The sequence below is a fragment of the Astatotilapia calliptera genome, chromosome 14 (assembly GCF_900246225.1).
Source record: "Astatotilapia calliptera chromosome 14, fAstCal1.2, whole genome shotgun sequence".
In the NCBI taxonomy this organism is placed as follows: domain Eukaryota; kingdom Metazoa; phylum Chordata; class Actinopteri; order Cichliformes; family Cichlidae; genus Astatotilapia; species Astatotilapia calliptera.
This window is the reverse complement of record NC_039315.1, coordinates 36,995,841-37,013,405: the sequence shown is the minus strand read 5'-3', so window position 1 is coordinate 37,013,405 and position 17,565 is coordinate 36,995,841. Positions and strand designations below refer to the sequence as shown.

The following is a 17,565-nucleotide window of genomic DNA, read 5'->3' as shown; positions in this document are numbered from 1 at the left end:
GCACTTGGGGTGGCAAGAGATCATTTTAGGGTGACACTTGCCACCCCATGCCACCCTTCTAGATCCGCCTCTGCAAGCATTATGACAAACTTTAAATAAGTATTTACGACTTTGGTGTAAAAATTCTGAACTCACAACGACTGACATAAGTGGACTACTTCCCACATTCACTGAAATGCAACAAACGCCATATACGCGTTAGACACTAGTGATGTGACGTTCTGTATCGAGGCTTCGAAGCGTGTGTCGAGTAATGGAGGAGGCGTTTCCGCGAAGCGCGTATCGAGGCTTGCTTCATTTATGGGAGGAGCTGAAAATGATGACGTCCGAAGCCTCGCTGCCCGGCTGTACCACGTGACTGGTTCAGGAAGCGGTTCAAACTTTGCCGCAAATAATCATTTTCCATACTGCCAGCATAAATATACACAGTATACTGCCATCACTACAATATAGATGTTTTACACACTCCTTTTGTTGTTGACATTTACAGGCTGTGTGCAAAATGCCACACTCTTCAAATTCATGCCAACTAATATTTTTACGTCCAGTAGGTGTTCTGCTAGAGCAAATGAAGCTTCAAGAAGCTTCGCGTTGAGGTGAACCAATTGGATGAAAAGCTTCAGTGCTTCATGAGGCTTCATCTGCCCATCACTATTAGACACTATATACTGCAAACTTTCATCTGCTATGTGCCACCAGTATCGTCTGACTGAACGTACCTTCGGGGGTCGCTGTGGGGAGAGTCAGCTAGCGTTATTCAGCAGCACCACCACACGGTGGGGCTGTTATCACTGGTTTGAACTGTGGCTGCACTCGTCGCACACTGACAGCTTGGTATGACTTCGCATACTAAGTAAAAGTGCTGTTTTGCATTTTCCCGGATAAGACTGAAAACCCCGTCTGAAGTCGAAACCCCCCACCCCTGTATGTGATTCGGGTTGCGTTCACTCGTATTAGAACTCGCAGATCAACTGACCTGTAGAGTCAGATCATGTGACAGAATGGAGGCGTCGCTGAAAAACATTCACCCGTTCACCACATACACATACCGCCAGGAGCCCATTTCACAATAAACGGATAAGGCGACAAACACCCCTGTCCAACTCAGCTCGTAACGTTTATTTCCTCACACTGCAATGAAATGAGGGGAGCATGGGGGCCAAGGAGTCGAGGATAGGATTCCTGTCATATGACGAGGCCGTTAAGAGAGGTAAGCCAAAAATCGTGGGAAGTAGAAATCTGTCGTTGCGCTAGGTTAGCTGTCTGCTTTTGGGCTAGCCATATGGAAAAGAGAACGTCCTGACCACCCGTTAAAGTGTAACGCTTTAACTGGGTTCACCTGTTATACGAAGTAGACGCCGGGTATAAAGTAAACGCACGGCCTCGATGGAATTGTTGTGCCCAGTATTCATTTCGGCATTAAAATTTGTCGAAAAGCTTCCTTATTTTTTCTGATGTTTAGTTAATCACTAGCTGAGCATGTATTTTCCGCAGTCGTTTGCCCTCGTAAGAGACAACGCTGGGTTGCAGCGGAAAGCGTATGTGGATAATGAAATCTTGAAAAATAACGTAGTTAAACAGTCGCTGTGTAAAATCTGACCGCGCCGAATTTAATTATTATTCCTTATAGCATAGAGATAATCCTGAAGTATTTTTATGAAGCGCGTGTCTTTATTTAAGTGCAAGGTCTAGTTAAATTGGCAGGTTGTTGAACTACGCTTGGTTTGACGTCCTGTCCAGCTAATTGCTGTGGGAGCTAGTGCTGGCTAGCGAGGAGGGATGGGCTGCGCGGACAGTATTTGGAGAAACAGTTGTGAAAGAAATCTCGAATCCGTGCTTGAATATATTTTTCATTTATATATATTTTTGGATGGCATCACAGGTTGCCTCTGTATCAAGCTAACTGCAGCTGACTAACGTTTATGTCTGTGCTGCTACCACTAGCTTGCTTGTCTAGTAGCTAGACAGTTAGCTGGCTTTCACCTAAGTTGTCAGTGGGGAATGCCTCCAGACTGTTTGTTGCAGCCCTCGTCTCCCGGTTTTCAAACCGAGCCATGTGCTGCTTAATCGTTACTGTTGTTGCTAGTGAGCTGTCAGGTTCTGCGGAGCCTAGCGTCCACCAGCTAGCCGTGTAGTTGGAGCGGAACAACAACCAGTTGTGCTTTAAATAGCTGCCGCTGCAGTCAGTCTCTTAAAAATGATCAGGTGGGCTTTTTAACACTGGGGAAGCCATTGGCTGGTCTCTGGTAAACAAACAAGCGTTGACAGGCCTGTAATCTAATGCAGCGTCATGATGTATTTCAGCTCGTATGGGCTTTACTGGAAGCATTTTGTTGTCAGGTTAGTTTAAGTACGCACAGGTGAAGCAATGGATACAGTGTAAGCATAGCGGCACTTATGTAAGATATGGGTGAACATTTATCTGCAAACACACAGAGATCTTATCCCTGATGGCTTTCTTGTTGCACTTTACTCCCTGGGTTGGCAACAGCTGAACTTTGTCAGTCCGGATTCCAGCCACGAGAGCCTGTTACACATCTATTACTGTGTCATATCTTTACCAGGCTTCCGCAGGGAAGTTTGACCGGACATCTTTATTATTATTAATGTTATTATGTTGCCTTAGCACAGTTTAGATTTTCGGGTAGCGTGACTTCAGTCTTTGTAATACTGCGGCTTAAATATGCCTCAAACAGATTGCCAGTTACACTCTGACGATCATATGTGACCATACACACAGGGTGGGATTATCTAGTCGTCCAGTCTTATCAAAGCAGTCACATGACACCATTTCTAATTGCTACAGCAGGCTTGACTGCCGCAATTATGAGTTCAGTTTTCACGAGAGCCTATTCTGCCAGGACATCAGCAGCGTAATGGGCTTACAGTCAGAAAGATTCACCTTTGTTGTGTTATCCTCCGATCACTCCTCACCACCATTTATTCATTCAAGCCTGATTTGTGCGTGGTAGTTTCTCGAGGGATAATTGTGCCTGAAACATTAGATCTGACCAAAAAGTGCGTGTTCCTCCTCATCGTCACTTTTCTGAAATAGAATAAACTCAAATCTTAGAAATGTGGGAAATCTAATATATAAACATGTACCGTAATAAGGGGTTCAAGAGACACACATCTGAGAGTGTTAAGATTTTAGAGGTAAAAGTCATCTTCCCTTTTTCTGTTGACTCACAGTACAATTGAACATTTACTCATGTGGGAGAGTGGAGCGTTAATTTGTTTGAGAGAAGGTTCGAGGCTCAAGTCCAAACATTTGGTGAGTGGCTTGCTGCAGTGACAGCTAACTTCAGGTCAGGTCTAGCGATGGTGTTTATTCCACACTGAACGGCTCCACATGCTTGAATCTGCTGTTATCATTACCATCGTCGTTGTCCGTGAGGAACAGAGCTGACAGAACAGTAACGTGACCTGAACGAACATTTAACTGCATTTGTAAAACTATCAAGGATGATGGGTGTGATTCTCTCTTGAGTAATAAGGTTCGTTTTTAAAGTAATCTCACTTTGAATGGCACTTTACAGCAGGGAAGTGATGCTTCCATTTAGCAGCTGATTGTGCATACTGCAGCAGACAATGTTCACAAAGCTTTCCGTCCAGGGCCAGAGGTGGGCACTCATCATCGTGTATCATATGTGCTTATAGAGACTGTGGTTGAGGAGCCCGGGTACACTTACAGGCTCAGATTTTGGGGATTACATTTGGTTACATTCTGTTTTTCTTTTATACTCCTGTCTTTTTTACACTCCCCAGCCCACTAACTCCAGGCTGCTCTGATTGGTCAGCTTGCCCAGAGATGACAAGCAAATGAACTTAAATTCTAAAAAACCAAAAACCCCTCCCACTCAGTCCAGAATGAACAGAGCTCTGTGTAAATTTCATACAGTAAAGCTTTTTCTTCGTGTTAGAGATACAGTTTTGATAGAATCAAAGCAACAGATTCGTTGTATTAAAGTTCCTCTCTGTGAGTTTTGGGGATTTCACGGCACCACTGTGATGCATTTTTGATTTCATGCATTAGAGCAACCAACAACAGCTTCTTGATAGCATGACCTTCAACCACCACGGGCACCTGCTCCTTCTACAAACATGGAAATCTCTCGTATGATTTAACAACACTTCTAACATCTGTTTTAGTCGTCATTTGGAAACAGTTCACATCAAAGAGTTCCTTCATATCCTAAACCTGAATAGATTACATAGCAGAATGTTTTACAGGATGCAATGAGGTGATTTAATATTATCGATACTGTATTTGTGAAAACCAACACTTTTTTAGAAATGCAACTTCATTCAGTCATTTTCACCCTCTGCTACTCCTGCCACTGAATCGCAGTCAGTTTCTTTGCAGTGGGAATAATAGGAAGTGGAGCGCTGAACACAAGTATAGTGTTCAGACCTGCACACTTCATAGAGTCGTAGTTGATTTTTGGACGTTCTGTGATGAAGAAAGCACAACTATTGTGCCACTTTCCTTTTTCACAGTGATGCTCGTGTTTGGCCGAGTTTAACGGCGATGTGCTTGTTGGCGTTCCTTCTTGTCAGTCAAATTCAAGAGGGAGCAGATGATATGGACCCTTCCAGTCATGGTGGTGAGAGGCTGATCTCAGTTGTCACAGGTAGCCCTGTTGTTGATGAACTGGCCTTGAGGAAGACGTTTTTAACCGAGCAACAATACGTGGCTTTAAAAATGTGGAGCTTCATCTGGATGTCTTTCTTGCTGTCCAGAATAATTGTTCATGATTTTGATGGAGCTGTCAAAGAGTTGGGTTGACGTGTTTACCTGTTGTTGTGGTTCCTTGTGTTCTCAGTGAGACCGGTTCTTCTTAGTAATCTTTCCTGGCACTTTTCTGGAACACCTTCACGGGTTATTTGTACCTTTGTGGTTGACCACTATGTAGTTCAGCGATGCAACAACAACAGCGGTCACTGTGACACACAGCCTCACACTCACTCTACGTCAGCAGGCCTTATCAGCTGAGTTAATGCAGCGCTGCTTTGCATGGGGATGTAAATTTGTATTCTGCTGTCGTAGAAACCTCCAGTATGGTGTTTGCTATGGAAACGTGACTAGATAGCAGTGCAACAGTCTATACAACAATCTCTATATTTTGAGCAAAGTTGTAAATGTCAGGTTATTCCAGGATGCAGTTTAATATTGTGGAAATCCAGTGTGATGGAGCTTTCTACGACCACGTGGTATATGCTTCACAGCAAGTATTTATTTTTCATTGTTGAGCAAAGATAAGAAGTTTATCAGCTGTTAAACAGCCTCCTTGAGTAGGAGGTTGCTTAGTTTTTGGTCCTAGACTTCCTGCATGTGGTTACTGTAAGTTTACACCACACACAGGGATCTTAAGCCTTCTAGTTTTAGGAAAGGCACACAACAAGGGCATTCTTTTGTTTTTACACCAAAAGTACATGTTGAAGGTGCCGAGCTGGGGTGTGACGGTATTCTATCATTTCAAAATCAAGTACAGAATTCACAAGTCACATCTGAACGCCCCTTTGAATCACTGAAACGTATTTTTCATGTTCAGCTAGTGAAACATCATGCTGAACAATGATAAATAATAAAGATTTCACTCATCGCTTTTCATAAAACAGAGGGGATTTAAACATAACCAAAGGTATTCACAAAACTGCTGAATGTGCAACAGTGCAGCAAACCGAATAATGATGAGCAGGGCTGTGAGTGGGACGGACGTTAGACACAAGATGACAGCGAATGCTACCATTGGAGCAAATATCTGAGAGGCAGCATGTTGGGCTGCATCGCTTCTGTGTATGGATAAGTATGGAAGACCATTTCTTTGCACTGGGATATTTAACAAATTATGGAGACGGCGAACTCGGGCAACACTGTGAGACACAGACTACTTCCAAAATTATTACAAATGACCAGAGGCTCCCCAGTAAGTCCCATTAGGACTGTTGTTGTTTACTTTTAAAATTACTAACAACACTGCACCCAGCTACCTTAAGGACCTTTTAAACCCTTATGCTCCTGCTAGGGCCTTAAGGTCATCGTCACAGTTACTGCTGGCTCAGCCCAGATCTCGACTTAAGACTAGAGGTGATCGATCGTTTGCTCTTGTTGCACCTGTGCTTTGGAACAATCTCCCGATTGGCATCCGGGCATCTGATTCTATTCATTCTTTTAAATCACAGCTTAAAACATATCTTTTTAAACTTGCCTTCTCCACCTTTTAATTGCTGGTTTGTTTGTTTGTTTGGTTGGTTGCTGTGACCTATTGACCTCTTGTATTAATTCCCTCCTATCTTTCTATTGGTGTTTTTTATTATGGTGGTACAGCTTTTATCTTGCTATTACCCATGTGCTGTAGTCATTCTTATTGGTAGCTTTTATCTATGAACATAACTCCTTATTTTTATTTATCCGTTATCAATGTTTGAACCTTTTATTGTTTTATGTAAAGCACTTTGGTATGCCCAAGGCTTTTAAATGTGCTCTATAAATAAAGATTGTTGTTGTTGTTAAGGAGAGAAATCCCTCCACGTCTATGAATAAAAACCGAGTGTCGGTCCAAAGTTACTGTCCTGTCCTTCACCACTGGAAACTTGTTCTGCTCCTGTCATGGCTGCATTGTAGGTGGATGCATATCTGCTTGTAGAATTTTTGTTCATGTAAAATTTTGAAACCTCATGTTGTCATTGCCAATAAGGTTTCATGCCTCTGGACATTCATCGATTGTGGTCCACATTTTATTTCCGTTTTATAGAAATTAATTGGAAGACTAGCTTTTTTTCAGTTGCACTTCTTATTTATTCTTTGCTTATTTCTGACTCTTAATGATCCTGTTTCCATCTGACATGAATGGTATAGTTAACCATCCATGAGCCCGTTCAGCCTCTGTAGGTGTTTCTTTTCCTTCCTTGGCTGTATTGTACAGTTTGTTTGCTTTTTTTAGAGTAATTGCTCTAAACTCAGAAGAATCTGTAATAGTCTTATTATGTAAAACCCATTTGTTGTTTTTGTTGTTCACCTTTTTTCCCTCTCCGACAGCACAAAATAGACCCTGAGAGTAAAAATGATTTTCCTGTTTTATGTGGTTTTTCCTCTTGCCGACCCCACAACACAGCAGCCTCGTGCTGGTTGCGTGACATCATGTCCACAGGTGAAATGAGCTCTTCAAGAACAGAGCTGCATGTATGTTTGCGCCTCTAGGTGTTTCTGTTGATGCTTTGCCCAGACTAAACAGGGCACCGACGCACATGTGAGTTCAGGATTTGCTGCTTCAGAAGCCATGGTGGAGGCTTCCAGTCTCGACAGCAGCAGCGGCCGACCAGGCTCAGCTTATTTTATAGGACAGAAAACATCAAGTCACAGCAGGAGGTTCTGGCTGCTCCTCTACTGCCATGATGATTTAGCGAGGTGGCCATATAGTGGAAACCTGCTGTGAAAGTGTCTGTGTGGACAGTATGGGAGAGCCAAAGACAAGCCAAGGATGCAGTGACTTGTGTCGGGTGTTACAGACGCAGTCTTTAGACAGCCTGAGACTGTGAGTGGCTGAAAAGTGTGTTTGGGGCACTCGTAGAAATCACACCCATTGTTTTGTGTGAATCGAATGGTAGCCATTGCATTTAATGCCACTCAGTGTCTAAGAATACCCGGATTGCATCACAGCATTACAATACACAAAGTGTTCTCCATAATGAGGCCTTTCTTTGTTTACTTTCCCATTAGCGCGTCTTATTACAACAGTTTTCTGCTCTCTGGCAGTGCCAATCATCACGTTAGATCAGGAGTTCCAGGAGAACAATGTTTTATTTTATTTGACTCAAACTCGTCTTCGCTTGGTTTACAGATTCTTCGTTCTGTATTTAGCGGAGCCCTTAAGTTATGTAAAAGTGACGCACGTTGAACGTGAAACAAACACAGAAGGTGTCATCAAGGCAAAGATGAAATGAGCGCAATATACAGGAAAATCAAAAGAACTGTGATGTGTGAGAAATGGTTTTCACAAACGTAAATCATCAAAGGTTTATACCAAGAAAGCATTAAGGCATTGAACCAATGAAACAGTTATTTTGAAGCTTGATCTAAAGTAGAGTTTGATTCATCAGTCGCAGTAAAAAGATAGTTTCAAAAAGTAGAGACATCCTTGTTGCAGTTTTGGTGTCTGACTCTGATTTGTGATTTATTCATTTTGCTGATTCTCTTATAAGAACTGTAACTGACAGCATGTACATGCAAAATTCAACTGTCCTTCAATGCACAGTGTCATTTACTTGTTTATGAAACTGTGTAGTTCCACCTGACTGCACTGAGTCACAGGATATTCTCTCACTTTAAGCGCTTTAATAAATTGAACTTAAAGGAGGTGCAAATAATTAACTGAAAATGAGTTGCTGTACGTGCACCTTTATCTGGTGGCATATTCTGCCTCACCAAGCAAAATAACAGATTTACATTAAAAACAACAAACGAATATTAGATAATAAAATAATATTTCAGTATGTTTATGACATCACCGGGACATGAACCCTTTTTCCTTCCTTGTAACTGCTTTGGTCCTCTGGTCTCAGTGAGGCTGCTGGCTCGGGGGCAGCTTTGGTTCTAGAGCTTTCTTCTGTTAGCTTTAAAATGTCCATGCTCAGCTGGGTGAGAGGGTCAGTGTCTGACCAGGTTTGCTGTTACCACCATGCTGATCTTCCTGTGGTACTGACAAGGTATTTGATGGACTGAGTTTAATTTCCCAGTAAACATCAGTATCAGTAGAATCAGTTATTAAGGCCCTGTTTGTAAATGGCCAGTTTACAGTCACCAGTTAGCCAGAGTACCTGGAGGAGTCCCACAGAGGCGCAGGGAGCCTCCTCGCAGTCAGGTGACAGTGCTCATTGTTTAACCAGTGTGTGACACTAAAAACAAAGAATTAAGAAATCATAGAAACTTTCTCAGACGTGCCCTCATTTTTAAAAAAATGTTTCTGATACATTCGGATGGTTTTATGTGATTGGAGTCATACATGGACTCTGTTTAGCATTCATTTTTAGTTTTTTGCAGTCTTTGTTCATATCCATACAGAAGAACGGTGCCTTCTGCAGTTATTTTACTGGTGAGAGTCCCCCAAACTTATTTTACAAGCTCGGGCTTGCTAGCCACGACTATTTCAGACGTGTTTTCCTCAAAGTGGCAGGCTTGTTGTCTACAGAGTAGACAGCTTTTTTCCCTCGTCAGGTGCATGGGGTGGTTATTGAAGACAATCTTGTAAAATCTGCTTGGAAGCCTGAAGAACCAGTAACGACAGGACTATAATTTAGAACTCGTAGCTTTAAAAACAATAAGTGAAGCAGATGCTACAGGAGGGAAAGAGCCTGCCCTTCATTTATTATTCCCGTTGAAAGAAGCTGGTCTCTGGTTCGGTGGCTGTGTGCATTAAAAAGCTCATTTCAAGAGACTAACGTTGTAGAAGATGACCAGTGCAAGCAAATCTAAATTCAGTGCCAGACACAAATCCAGACATTCAATATTAACGAGCTGTTGGAGATCTGCTCCTCAGAACAGGTGTAATATCTTCATCAATGCAGTTACTGTTTTAAACAGAAATGATTTAACTTGATGAATATTTAACATCAGACTCCAAACTCATGAGGACTAAATGGGCTCCTCAGCCAGCTGTGCTCTGCTACCTCTGGTGAACCACCTCCACATCTGTCACCATGGAGATTGTGGAGCTCTCCTAGGACCTCCAGGGTATTTGTTATGCTTGCACTTGCTAATATGTGTGAGATGAAGGCCGCCACATCTTCACGATTCATGTGACTTTAAGGTGCCTGGTCATCATCGCCATAATATTAGATGTGTGTACGTTACGGCAGCAAGTCCCACTATAGGCTGTGAACATTTCCACAGGCCCAAATCTGAACAATAAGCCAAAACGTCTGTAGCCATCTATCTGTTTGTACCTTAATCTGCATTCTTGCATGGAGAGGTGGGAGGGGACTAATCGCTTTTCTACAGCCTCATTAAATCCTGTCCTGGTAGGTTAATGGTTAACTGGCTGGGCTGTTGATGCTTTGACGTTGGATGTATTTATATTACAGACTGTAATGAGTTATGGAAGGTAATTAGAAATATGTTTCACTTGATTCGTAGTCATAATAAAAATACAACATTTTTTTATGCATCGGTCATGGACTGATGTCATTCAGTTTTCTCACGTGTCTTTTAATAAACTGCATCAATGTGGTTTGAAATTTCATGACCTCAGTTTATGTGCAGCTGCTGCAGCTGAATAGAGTGTGCTGAGTGCTGTTACTGCTGCTCTCTGGCTGCACAAGGTCAATTTATTGGTTGGTAATACAGATTATTGATAGGCCACAAAGAGGCGTTGGACCCTGAATTCATGCTTGTACGTGTGAAGAAGGGAGGGAGGGCGAAACATGAAAGGAAAACTAGTACTTACCCTGATTTGTTCTACTTCGTTGCTTTTGAACTGACCTTTGAACTCGAGTTAACGGTTGATCTGCGTCACCAGTGTTTGGTTCACTTTTTCTTTCGAGTCGAGGCAGTGCAAAGCCAGTGTGAAGTGTCTGCTTTTTTCCTGTTCGTTTTCCAAATCTTTCATCGGTTTTCTTTATAAAATGAGTCAAAAAGCTCTGTTGGGATAAGCTCTTTATGTCTGAAGTCTACAGCTCAGACTCAGAGAGGAGCTCAGAATCTGAACTGAATAACGAATCATGTAACAAAATGAATTCATGAATCTGATTCTTATCATCCTTCACATTAAAAAACAACTTCAAAGATTTATTTGCTGTTTTTTTTGTTGTTGTTTGTTTGTTTGTTTTGCGGTTAATCAGAGATGTGGAGGACAGCCAGGTTTCTGTGTGCAGTGGTTGTACGGATCGTTTTCTGCTGCTTGTGTCATGAATACAGTTAGCTGCTACCTCTCATGACACACAAGGGGGCTTTAGTCTCTCTTCCTGCAGCTTTGTGCTCTGTGTTGATCCCCATGTGTGATTGGCTGCCTGCAGCCTGTGATTCAGCACTTGAGCATTAATCAGTCCTGTCTTCAGTTGGGTAGCTGTCACCTCTCATTGATGCATGGGTTCAGGCCCGAGTAGAAGGCGGGTACCCTGCTGACCTCAGACCCACAGCATGTAGCTGGGCCAGTTTATTAAAATGGCTTAGGTGTATTGTTAGAATTCCATCAATATTATTTGTACAGATTGCTTAATATAATTATATTTATCAATATTGTCAATATGTCTTATGGCTATAGAATTTGTGAAGATGTAATTCTCAAAGCTAAGCTCATCAGTGATGTTGTGGTCAGCTTTAATGCTAATCATGTAGGAGGATGTTTAGTAATCTGCCTGGGTACTATGGGATGTGCTAATGTATTAGGGTTACATAATTGGATAGGTGCTGATGGAATTTGCTGCTTGCACGTTTGGAAAAGGCACCCGAGGCTGAAAGGTATGAAAGATATGCTCCCATCCAGATGATGGATGTCTTTTTCAGGTAGGGCCTTGTGTGTCAGCAGGACGCTGCTCGAGTGCACGCTTCATCTGTTACCACAGTATAGCTTCATGGTGCTGATCTGGCGTACCTCAGGTTCAACCTTTCAAACACTTTGCTCTCTCAAAAGTCCAGCAAATGCTTTCCTCAGTTCCCAGTAACACCACAAGTGGTGCTAAAATAGAGGGGATACAGAATTGTAACAACGTCTCTTAAAGCGGTACATTTTCTCATTTTAAATATTAAATATTTTATTGACAACTGATCATAAAAACAACATAGTGGATCTGCACCTCAGTCATTGCATTATGTGCACAGTGTTTTTGGCACTGGGGTTGTATTAGCAGTGATGAGAAAAATGAAATGAGTGAGCCGCGTGAGCTCAGCATCAGCCTCTCGAGGCAGCCGTACATAAACAGGAGTATTAGCTGCTCCAGTTTCTGCAGTTGCCATCCAGCTTCACGTAGATTTTGTACTCGGCAGCTGGTAGGTTAATGACTGGCCAATGCATACTCTGTGGTCCTGCAGGTGCTTATGGGGTTCTGTGTGCACAGTTCATGAAGAGAAACATATTTCCCGATAGTCCTAGCTGCACATCCCTGAACGTGGATGACTTATAAATGGCCCTAGATCACACAGACATGCAGCTTTTCTGCAAAGTACAAAAGGCTGTTTGGTGCCTTTAAAAACAGTCGTTTCTTTGTGTTTTCATTCAAATATTGTCAACTCTTCCCACACATGAATATTTAACAGAAGTTAATGTTAACCTTAGAGTGTCAAAACCAACACAAGATATTTGTTGTTTTGGATCAGAGCCATGTCTCCCTGCTTGCTACGGGAGAATCTGCAGAGATCTGTGTGCAAAAGGAGAGTGGGTGTGGGGCTCTGCCGAGCGAACACTGTATGTAGTCCAATTTTAAGGTATCGACCTTACTAGATATAAACTATATAGCATCATCCTGCATTGCAACCAAAATCTAATGAAACATTTTAGCTGCTGATGTTGCTCAAAGATTCCTTGGCAGTCGGTTCTGCTCTTTAGGTGCAGATCCACCACTGAAATCAGTGCTAGGCATGAGAACTTTGGAGGCAGCTAAGTAGGGGTAGCTGTGTTCACTGGAGGAGCCAAGGTCACTGCCATTGGGTGGCATTGGGCGTATGCAGAATTGGCCTTCCCATGAGCCCTTTTCAGGATTTCTGTTTCAGGATCCCTTGATCCACAAGGTGATGTAATATTTGTGTGTGTGTGACTGCAGTGACATTTCTGAGCTCAAAGACGACATCAGATGTTGCAGCTTGTTTTAGTACATGTGGAAAAATGTTACATCGTTAACAGCAAGGTTTAAAGGAGTGGACAGCCGTTTGTCCTGCTTCTGCAGGATGAAAGAAAAAGGTCACCAGTGATCTACTGGTGCCTCAGTCTGGGTAAGATCACATGGATGTTAGGCATCGCCCCCCCCAGTGGGAAGTAAAATCACTGTTTTTGTCACTTTTTTCCACAAATCAATAGACTTTATCGACTGTTGCCACACAGGTGCGTACACACACACACACACACACACACACCTTCTATTAAGTTGATCTTTGGCTTCATACTTGAAGATGTGGTTTATCATTGTTGGCCTGTTGCAGATTTTAGTGATATAAAAGAAATGCAAACACTTGCACTACGAGGGAAATTCAATACAGCCGGGCTTTCTTTGCTTTAGCGGAGTTGAAAAAATCTAAAACCCCAGCTGGACATAACAGGTATCACAACGGTGGTTATCAGCTTCCTGTGTTAAGCTGAGCTTTCTGCTCTGGGTCCGATGCACATTCTCATCAAAGGGGCTTTTAATGTGTTGCCCGACTCTCCTTCAGCACAGAATAATCCCCACGAGCACAGCCGACTCCAGTGAGTGTTATCAAATGATTATATTGAAATGGTGATAAAATCTAACATTACATTGCAACACTGTTGCAAAGAAGACAGGAAATTAATGTTGCAGAAAATTGTTAATCCTGTGATTTAGCGCCCAGAGCGGTACGATGAGCATTTTAATCAGAGTTAATTGTTTTAAGTGTGGGTGTGCTCACGGTGCTGCTGTTCATTTTTAACATAACTGCCTCACATTAGCTTGGAAACTTTAAACTGGATACATTTAAACACTGAAACTTACTGACCCACCGGCTAATGAAGGAGATGTGGAAATCCTTTTAGTTTGCCTACACACAAAGGGAAATTAACTTCATTGATCAAATAGCTATTCTTGGTTGTTGTTGTGTGTTCTAGTAGCTTCCAATTCAACAGTGTAAAGGAGACTTGGCAGCAAAGTAAAGCAAAAATGTATAGATTTCTGGCATCACCAAAAGAATAGACTGCACAAGCCACTAACAACAAGATGCACAGTTTGCACTGCTCTGACTTTGTAGCTTCATTTGCTGTTAGTAAGCTAAACAGCTTAACAACTGGCACATAGAGAATACAGAGAATTTACATTGCAGTTAAAATATGATGCAAATAAAAGAGTTTCTCTAAGGTTTTGTGCTCAGAAGAAGTTGCCATGGTGAGTTGGTCAGTTACAAAGAGGGCCACTTTGGTAACACCAAGAACTCTGACTTGAAGCTCGACGTAGCTCACTGACCCATTAATCTCGCTTTGCTTTGGCTCAGCATCAGAGCTTTTCTGCAAAATGGGGCGATCGTGGTTCAAGAGTTGGGAGTTCGCCTTGTAATCGGAAGGTTGCCGGTTCGAGCCCCGGCTTGGACAGTCTCGGTCGTTGTGTCCTTGGGCAAGACACTTCACCCGTTGCCTACTGGTGGTGGTCAGAGGGCCCGGTGGCGCCAGTGTCCGGCAGCCTCGCCTCTGTCAGTGCGCCCCAGGGTGGCTGTGGCTACAGTGTAGCTGCCATCACCAGTGTGTGAATGTGTGGATGACTGGATGTGTAAAGCGCTTTGGGGTCCTTAGGGACTAGAAAAGCGCTATATAAATACAGGCCAAAATGACCAAGATTTTAAAAAAGCAGCCCTCAGACGTCTAACTTTGGGATATCTTCATCTTTATACCAGCGATGACTTATTAAAGAAAGTGAAAGGCGTAGGGTTAGACGTGCACAGCTTCTTTGGATTCGCAACACGCAAGCTAAAATCCCCATGTAGTTTTCAGCCAGCAGAAGCAGCAGATACACGAAGCACCAGCGAAATAAATGTTCACAGTTCAGAGCTGTTGCACTCCGTCGGGTGGATGTCATTAAGCGCTGATGTTTGTTGGTGTCATTCCATGTTTCAGTGGCTCTCACCGCTGTGCACCAGGAAACCATTTCTGTGTTGAAATAGACTGCACGCAGGTGTCGTTACAGCAGCTGGAGTGATCTGTGAAAAGGACCGGAGGCCTTTTTTAATAGAATTCATCTCTCCCAAAACAAAACACACACGATTCCCATCCATTATCTCAGAACACGAGATCACGTATTATTTTCTAATGATAGTCTGTTTTTTACATTCCGTGCAGTTTCCACTCATATTTAGTATTACCACAACCTGCACACCAACGTGCAGGACTATGCAGGGAGCAGATAAACCCATGACTCTTTGGGACAGTGGCTTTCTTTAGTCTCGTTGTCTCTGCGAGGTTGTCAGTGACCTGTAAATACCTTCTGATCGTCAGCTTACCTTTCATAAAACCACATCTTGGCACTTTTTTGGCACTTGACACAGTTTTCATGTGTTGTGCCCAAAAACCAGGATAATTGAAAAGGTTCTTGTTCTGTGTTGTGCTTACAGCACACCTGTGCCCAGCAGACGTGTTGTTAGTTTTATACATTTATATAATGCTTTCCTAGTCTTGCTGACCACTTACTTACTTTGCATTTGTACAGCACTTTATTCTGTAGACTTAAACCACATCATTGCCAATTTAAAATCCACCCAGGAAACCCCGGCTGTGGTTTGGGTTCTTCATGCTGCGAGGAGACACCACCCTAACGATGTGCTCGTCCTCTCAGGCAGGAGAAAAGCCTCAGTAGCAGTGTGACCTTTAACATTTTTCAAACTCGCTGAGCCTGTATCTATAAATACATTTTTTAGGTTTTGTATGGTTCAGTGTTTCTGTTTTTGTGGAAATAAATGTGAAGAATGAAGGTGGAGTCACACCCTGCCCATCAGCTGATCTTACAACTCTTACTTAAATTACCTGAAGAGACACCAGCTCCCTCCTCATACCTGTTATGTCAGTTCGGTCAAACACCAGCACCCTGCTGTTACTGCTGAAAGGCATTTGCGGTAATTTATTTGCGTCACTTCATTAGCACAGCCCGTTAACACAAATTGTGCATTCTTAGTAAAGTTTGATCCAGCTGAGGCCGTTAGTTTAAGGCTTTGTCTGTGTGACAGTAGTCAGAGTGAAACTGCGTCTGTGGAGATGACAAAGGTTACTGGGCCAACCAAGGTATATGCATGGTGTGTGCGCCCGCACCGTCACTTCCTGTAAATGGGGTTTGAACTCTGTTTTGTTGTTAAACTGATTTTTACTTTTTTAAAATAAAGATTTATGTCCAGTTACTCTTGGTTACTTGCTAAAGAGAAGTCAGAGGTATGTGATTGGCTCAGTTTTACTGATTATCTGCCTGTCAGCAAGATTACAGTAAAAGTAACTGTCAGTAAACTTAGTGGAGAGGTGGAGCATGGTCAGAAGAAGAACCTTTTGAATTTTAGTGTTGTTGCTTTCTTTAGGGCATTGTCTCGGTGGAAGGCGTGCTCTCCGGGTCTCCTCGGATGTCGTTAGCCTGCGTGCACGGGCTCTGCTTTTTTGTTAAAGGCACAGTAGTCCACTGTTATTTGAATTAGCTGTTGCACCCTAACACCAACGTATCCAGGTAAAAGCGATTCTCTTTTAATGTCTCTCCTCTTAAACTTTTAGTTGGACATAAAGTTTATTGCTCAAAATGAGTTTATGCCTGAATGTTGCCGGCTAACATCGCGGTGACAGTGTGTGTGCATGAGCGTTTGCACGTGTGTCTGGGTAGGCTTTAGGGTCAAACCTGAAACCCCATGAGCACTACTGCCCCTACTGGCTCTGTCGAAATAGGTGATATCAGAAACCCGAGTGTGGTTCAGAGACGCTTATAAAGAAAAGTTTCCATAAAGGCGGAATAACAGCTTTTAAGGGAGTTGTTGATGGAACTCGGCATGAGTAGTTTTCCGTAAGACGCAAACAAAAATGTCATATGTGCTTCTTGCTTTGACCTTGTGCTGTCGAAGGGTTAAATTAAACTGATTCAGCTGAAGCTGTGACAGAAAATATTACACGTGTATTAAAGAGCAGTTGTCGAAGTGGAGCTGATTAGACAGCATCAACAATGTGAGCGTTGACAGAGAGGCGTGGTAGTATTAATGTAATCATGTAACAGTGTGAAAGAAAGACTGGGACTGTTTTTACGTTTGCCTTAAGTGCACTAAAAAGTCGAATCATCACACGTTACAAAGGCTGTGCAGATATCACTGGCTTTAACGGATGTGCAAGTTTGCATATCTATCACACATGGTTAGCTTTGACTTTGACCACATGAATCTGTTTTTAAGCTCTATTTTGGTCTCCACCATCTCCAGTGACGGTGTGTCTTTGTCATCATATAAACAACATCTTGCATTGTAAACATATTCTCCAATCAGACTTTAAAATACCTCGATGACGATGGAGATTCTAGTGCTCTCCATCCCGTCCTCATCAACATCTCATAAGCTTCTCTGGAAAATTTCTCAAGATTTGTTGCACACTTGGAATCAAGGATGAGCTAAAGTTTAGCTGATATGTCAATGAACATTTAAAGGTCAAGAATAGTCCAATAACTGTTATGGTAATTATGTCATAGTTAGCACAGTCCTGTCTGTCATAACTAGAGATGGACCGATCCGATATTAGGTATCAGTATCGGTCCGATACTGACGTAAATTACTGGATCGGATATCGGAGAGAAATAAAAAATGTAATCCGATCCATTAGATATCAAAAAAGCACCTCACAAAACTTGCGACACGGCGTAACTCGGCTCATAACCGTAGCACATCGGAGCAGTGTGGTCACGTGA

At 42.5% G+C, this 17,565-nt stretch overlaps 1 protein-coding gene across 7 annotated transcripts in view; it reads left to right on the top strand.

Annotated features, from left to right (window-relative positions):
• Nucleotides 1-800: 800 nt before the first annotated feature.
• usp32 (ubiquitin specific peptidase 32) overlaps nucleotides 801-17,565 on the top strand; it is a 66,183-nt gene continuing 49,418 nt past the window's right edge. For 4 of the 7 annotated variants that reach the window (XM_026193557.1, XM_026193560.1, XM_026193558.1 and 1 more), the window contains exon 1: nucleotides 801-1,210. In XM_026193557.1, the coding sequence (XP_026049342.1) occupies nucleotides 1,153-1,210 (58 nt within the window). In that variant the 5' untranslated portion in view covers nucleotides 801-1,152. The remainder of the gene's footprint in view (nucleotides 1,211-17,565) is intronic. The other 3 variants (XM_026193563.1, XM_026193559.1, XM_026193561.1) reach the window with 1 other exon arrangement.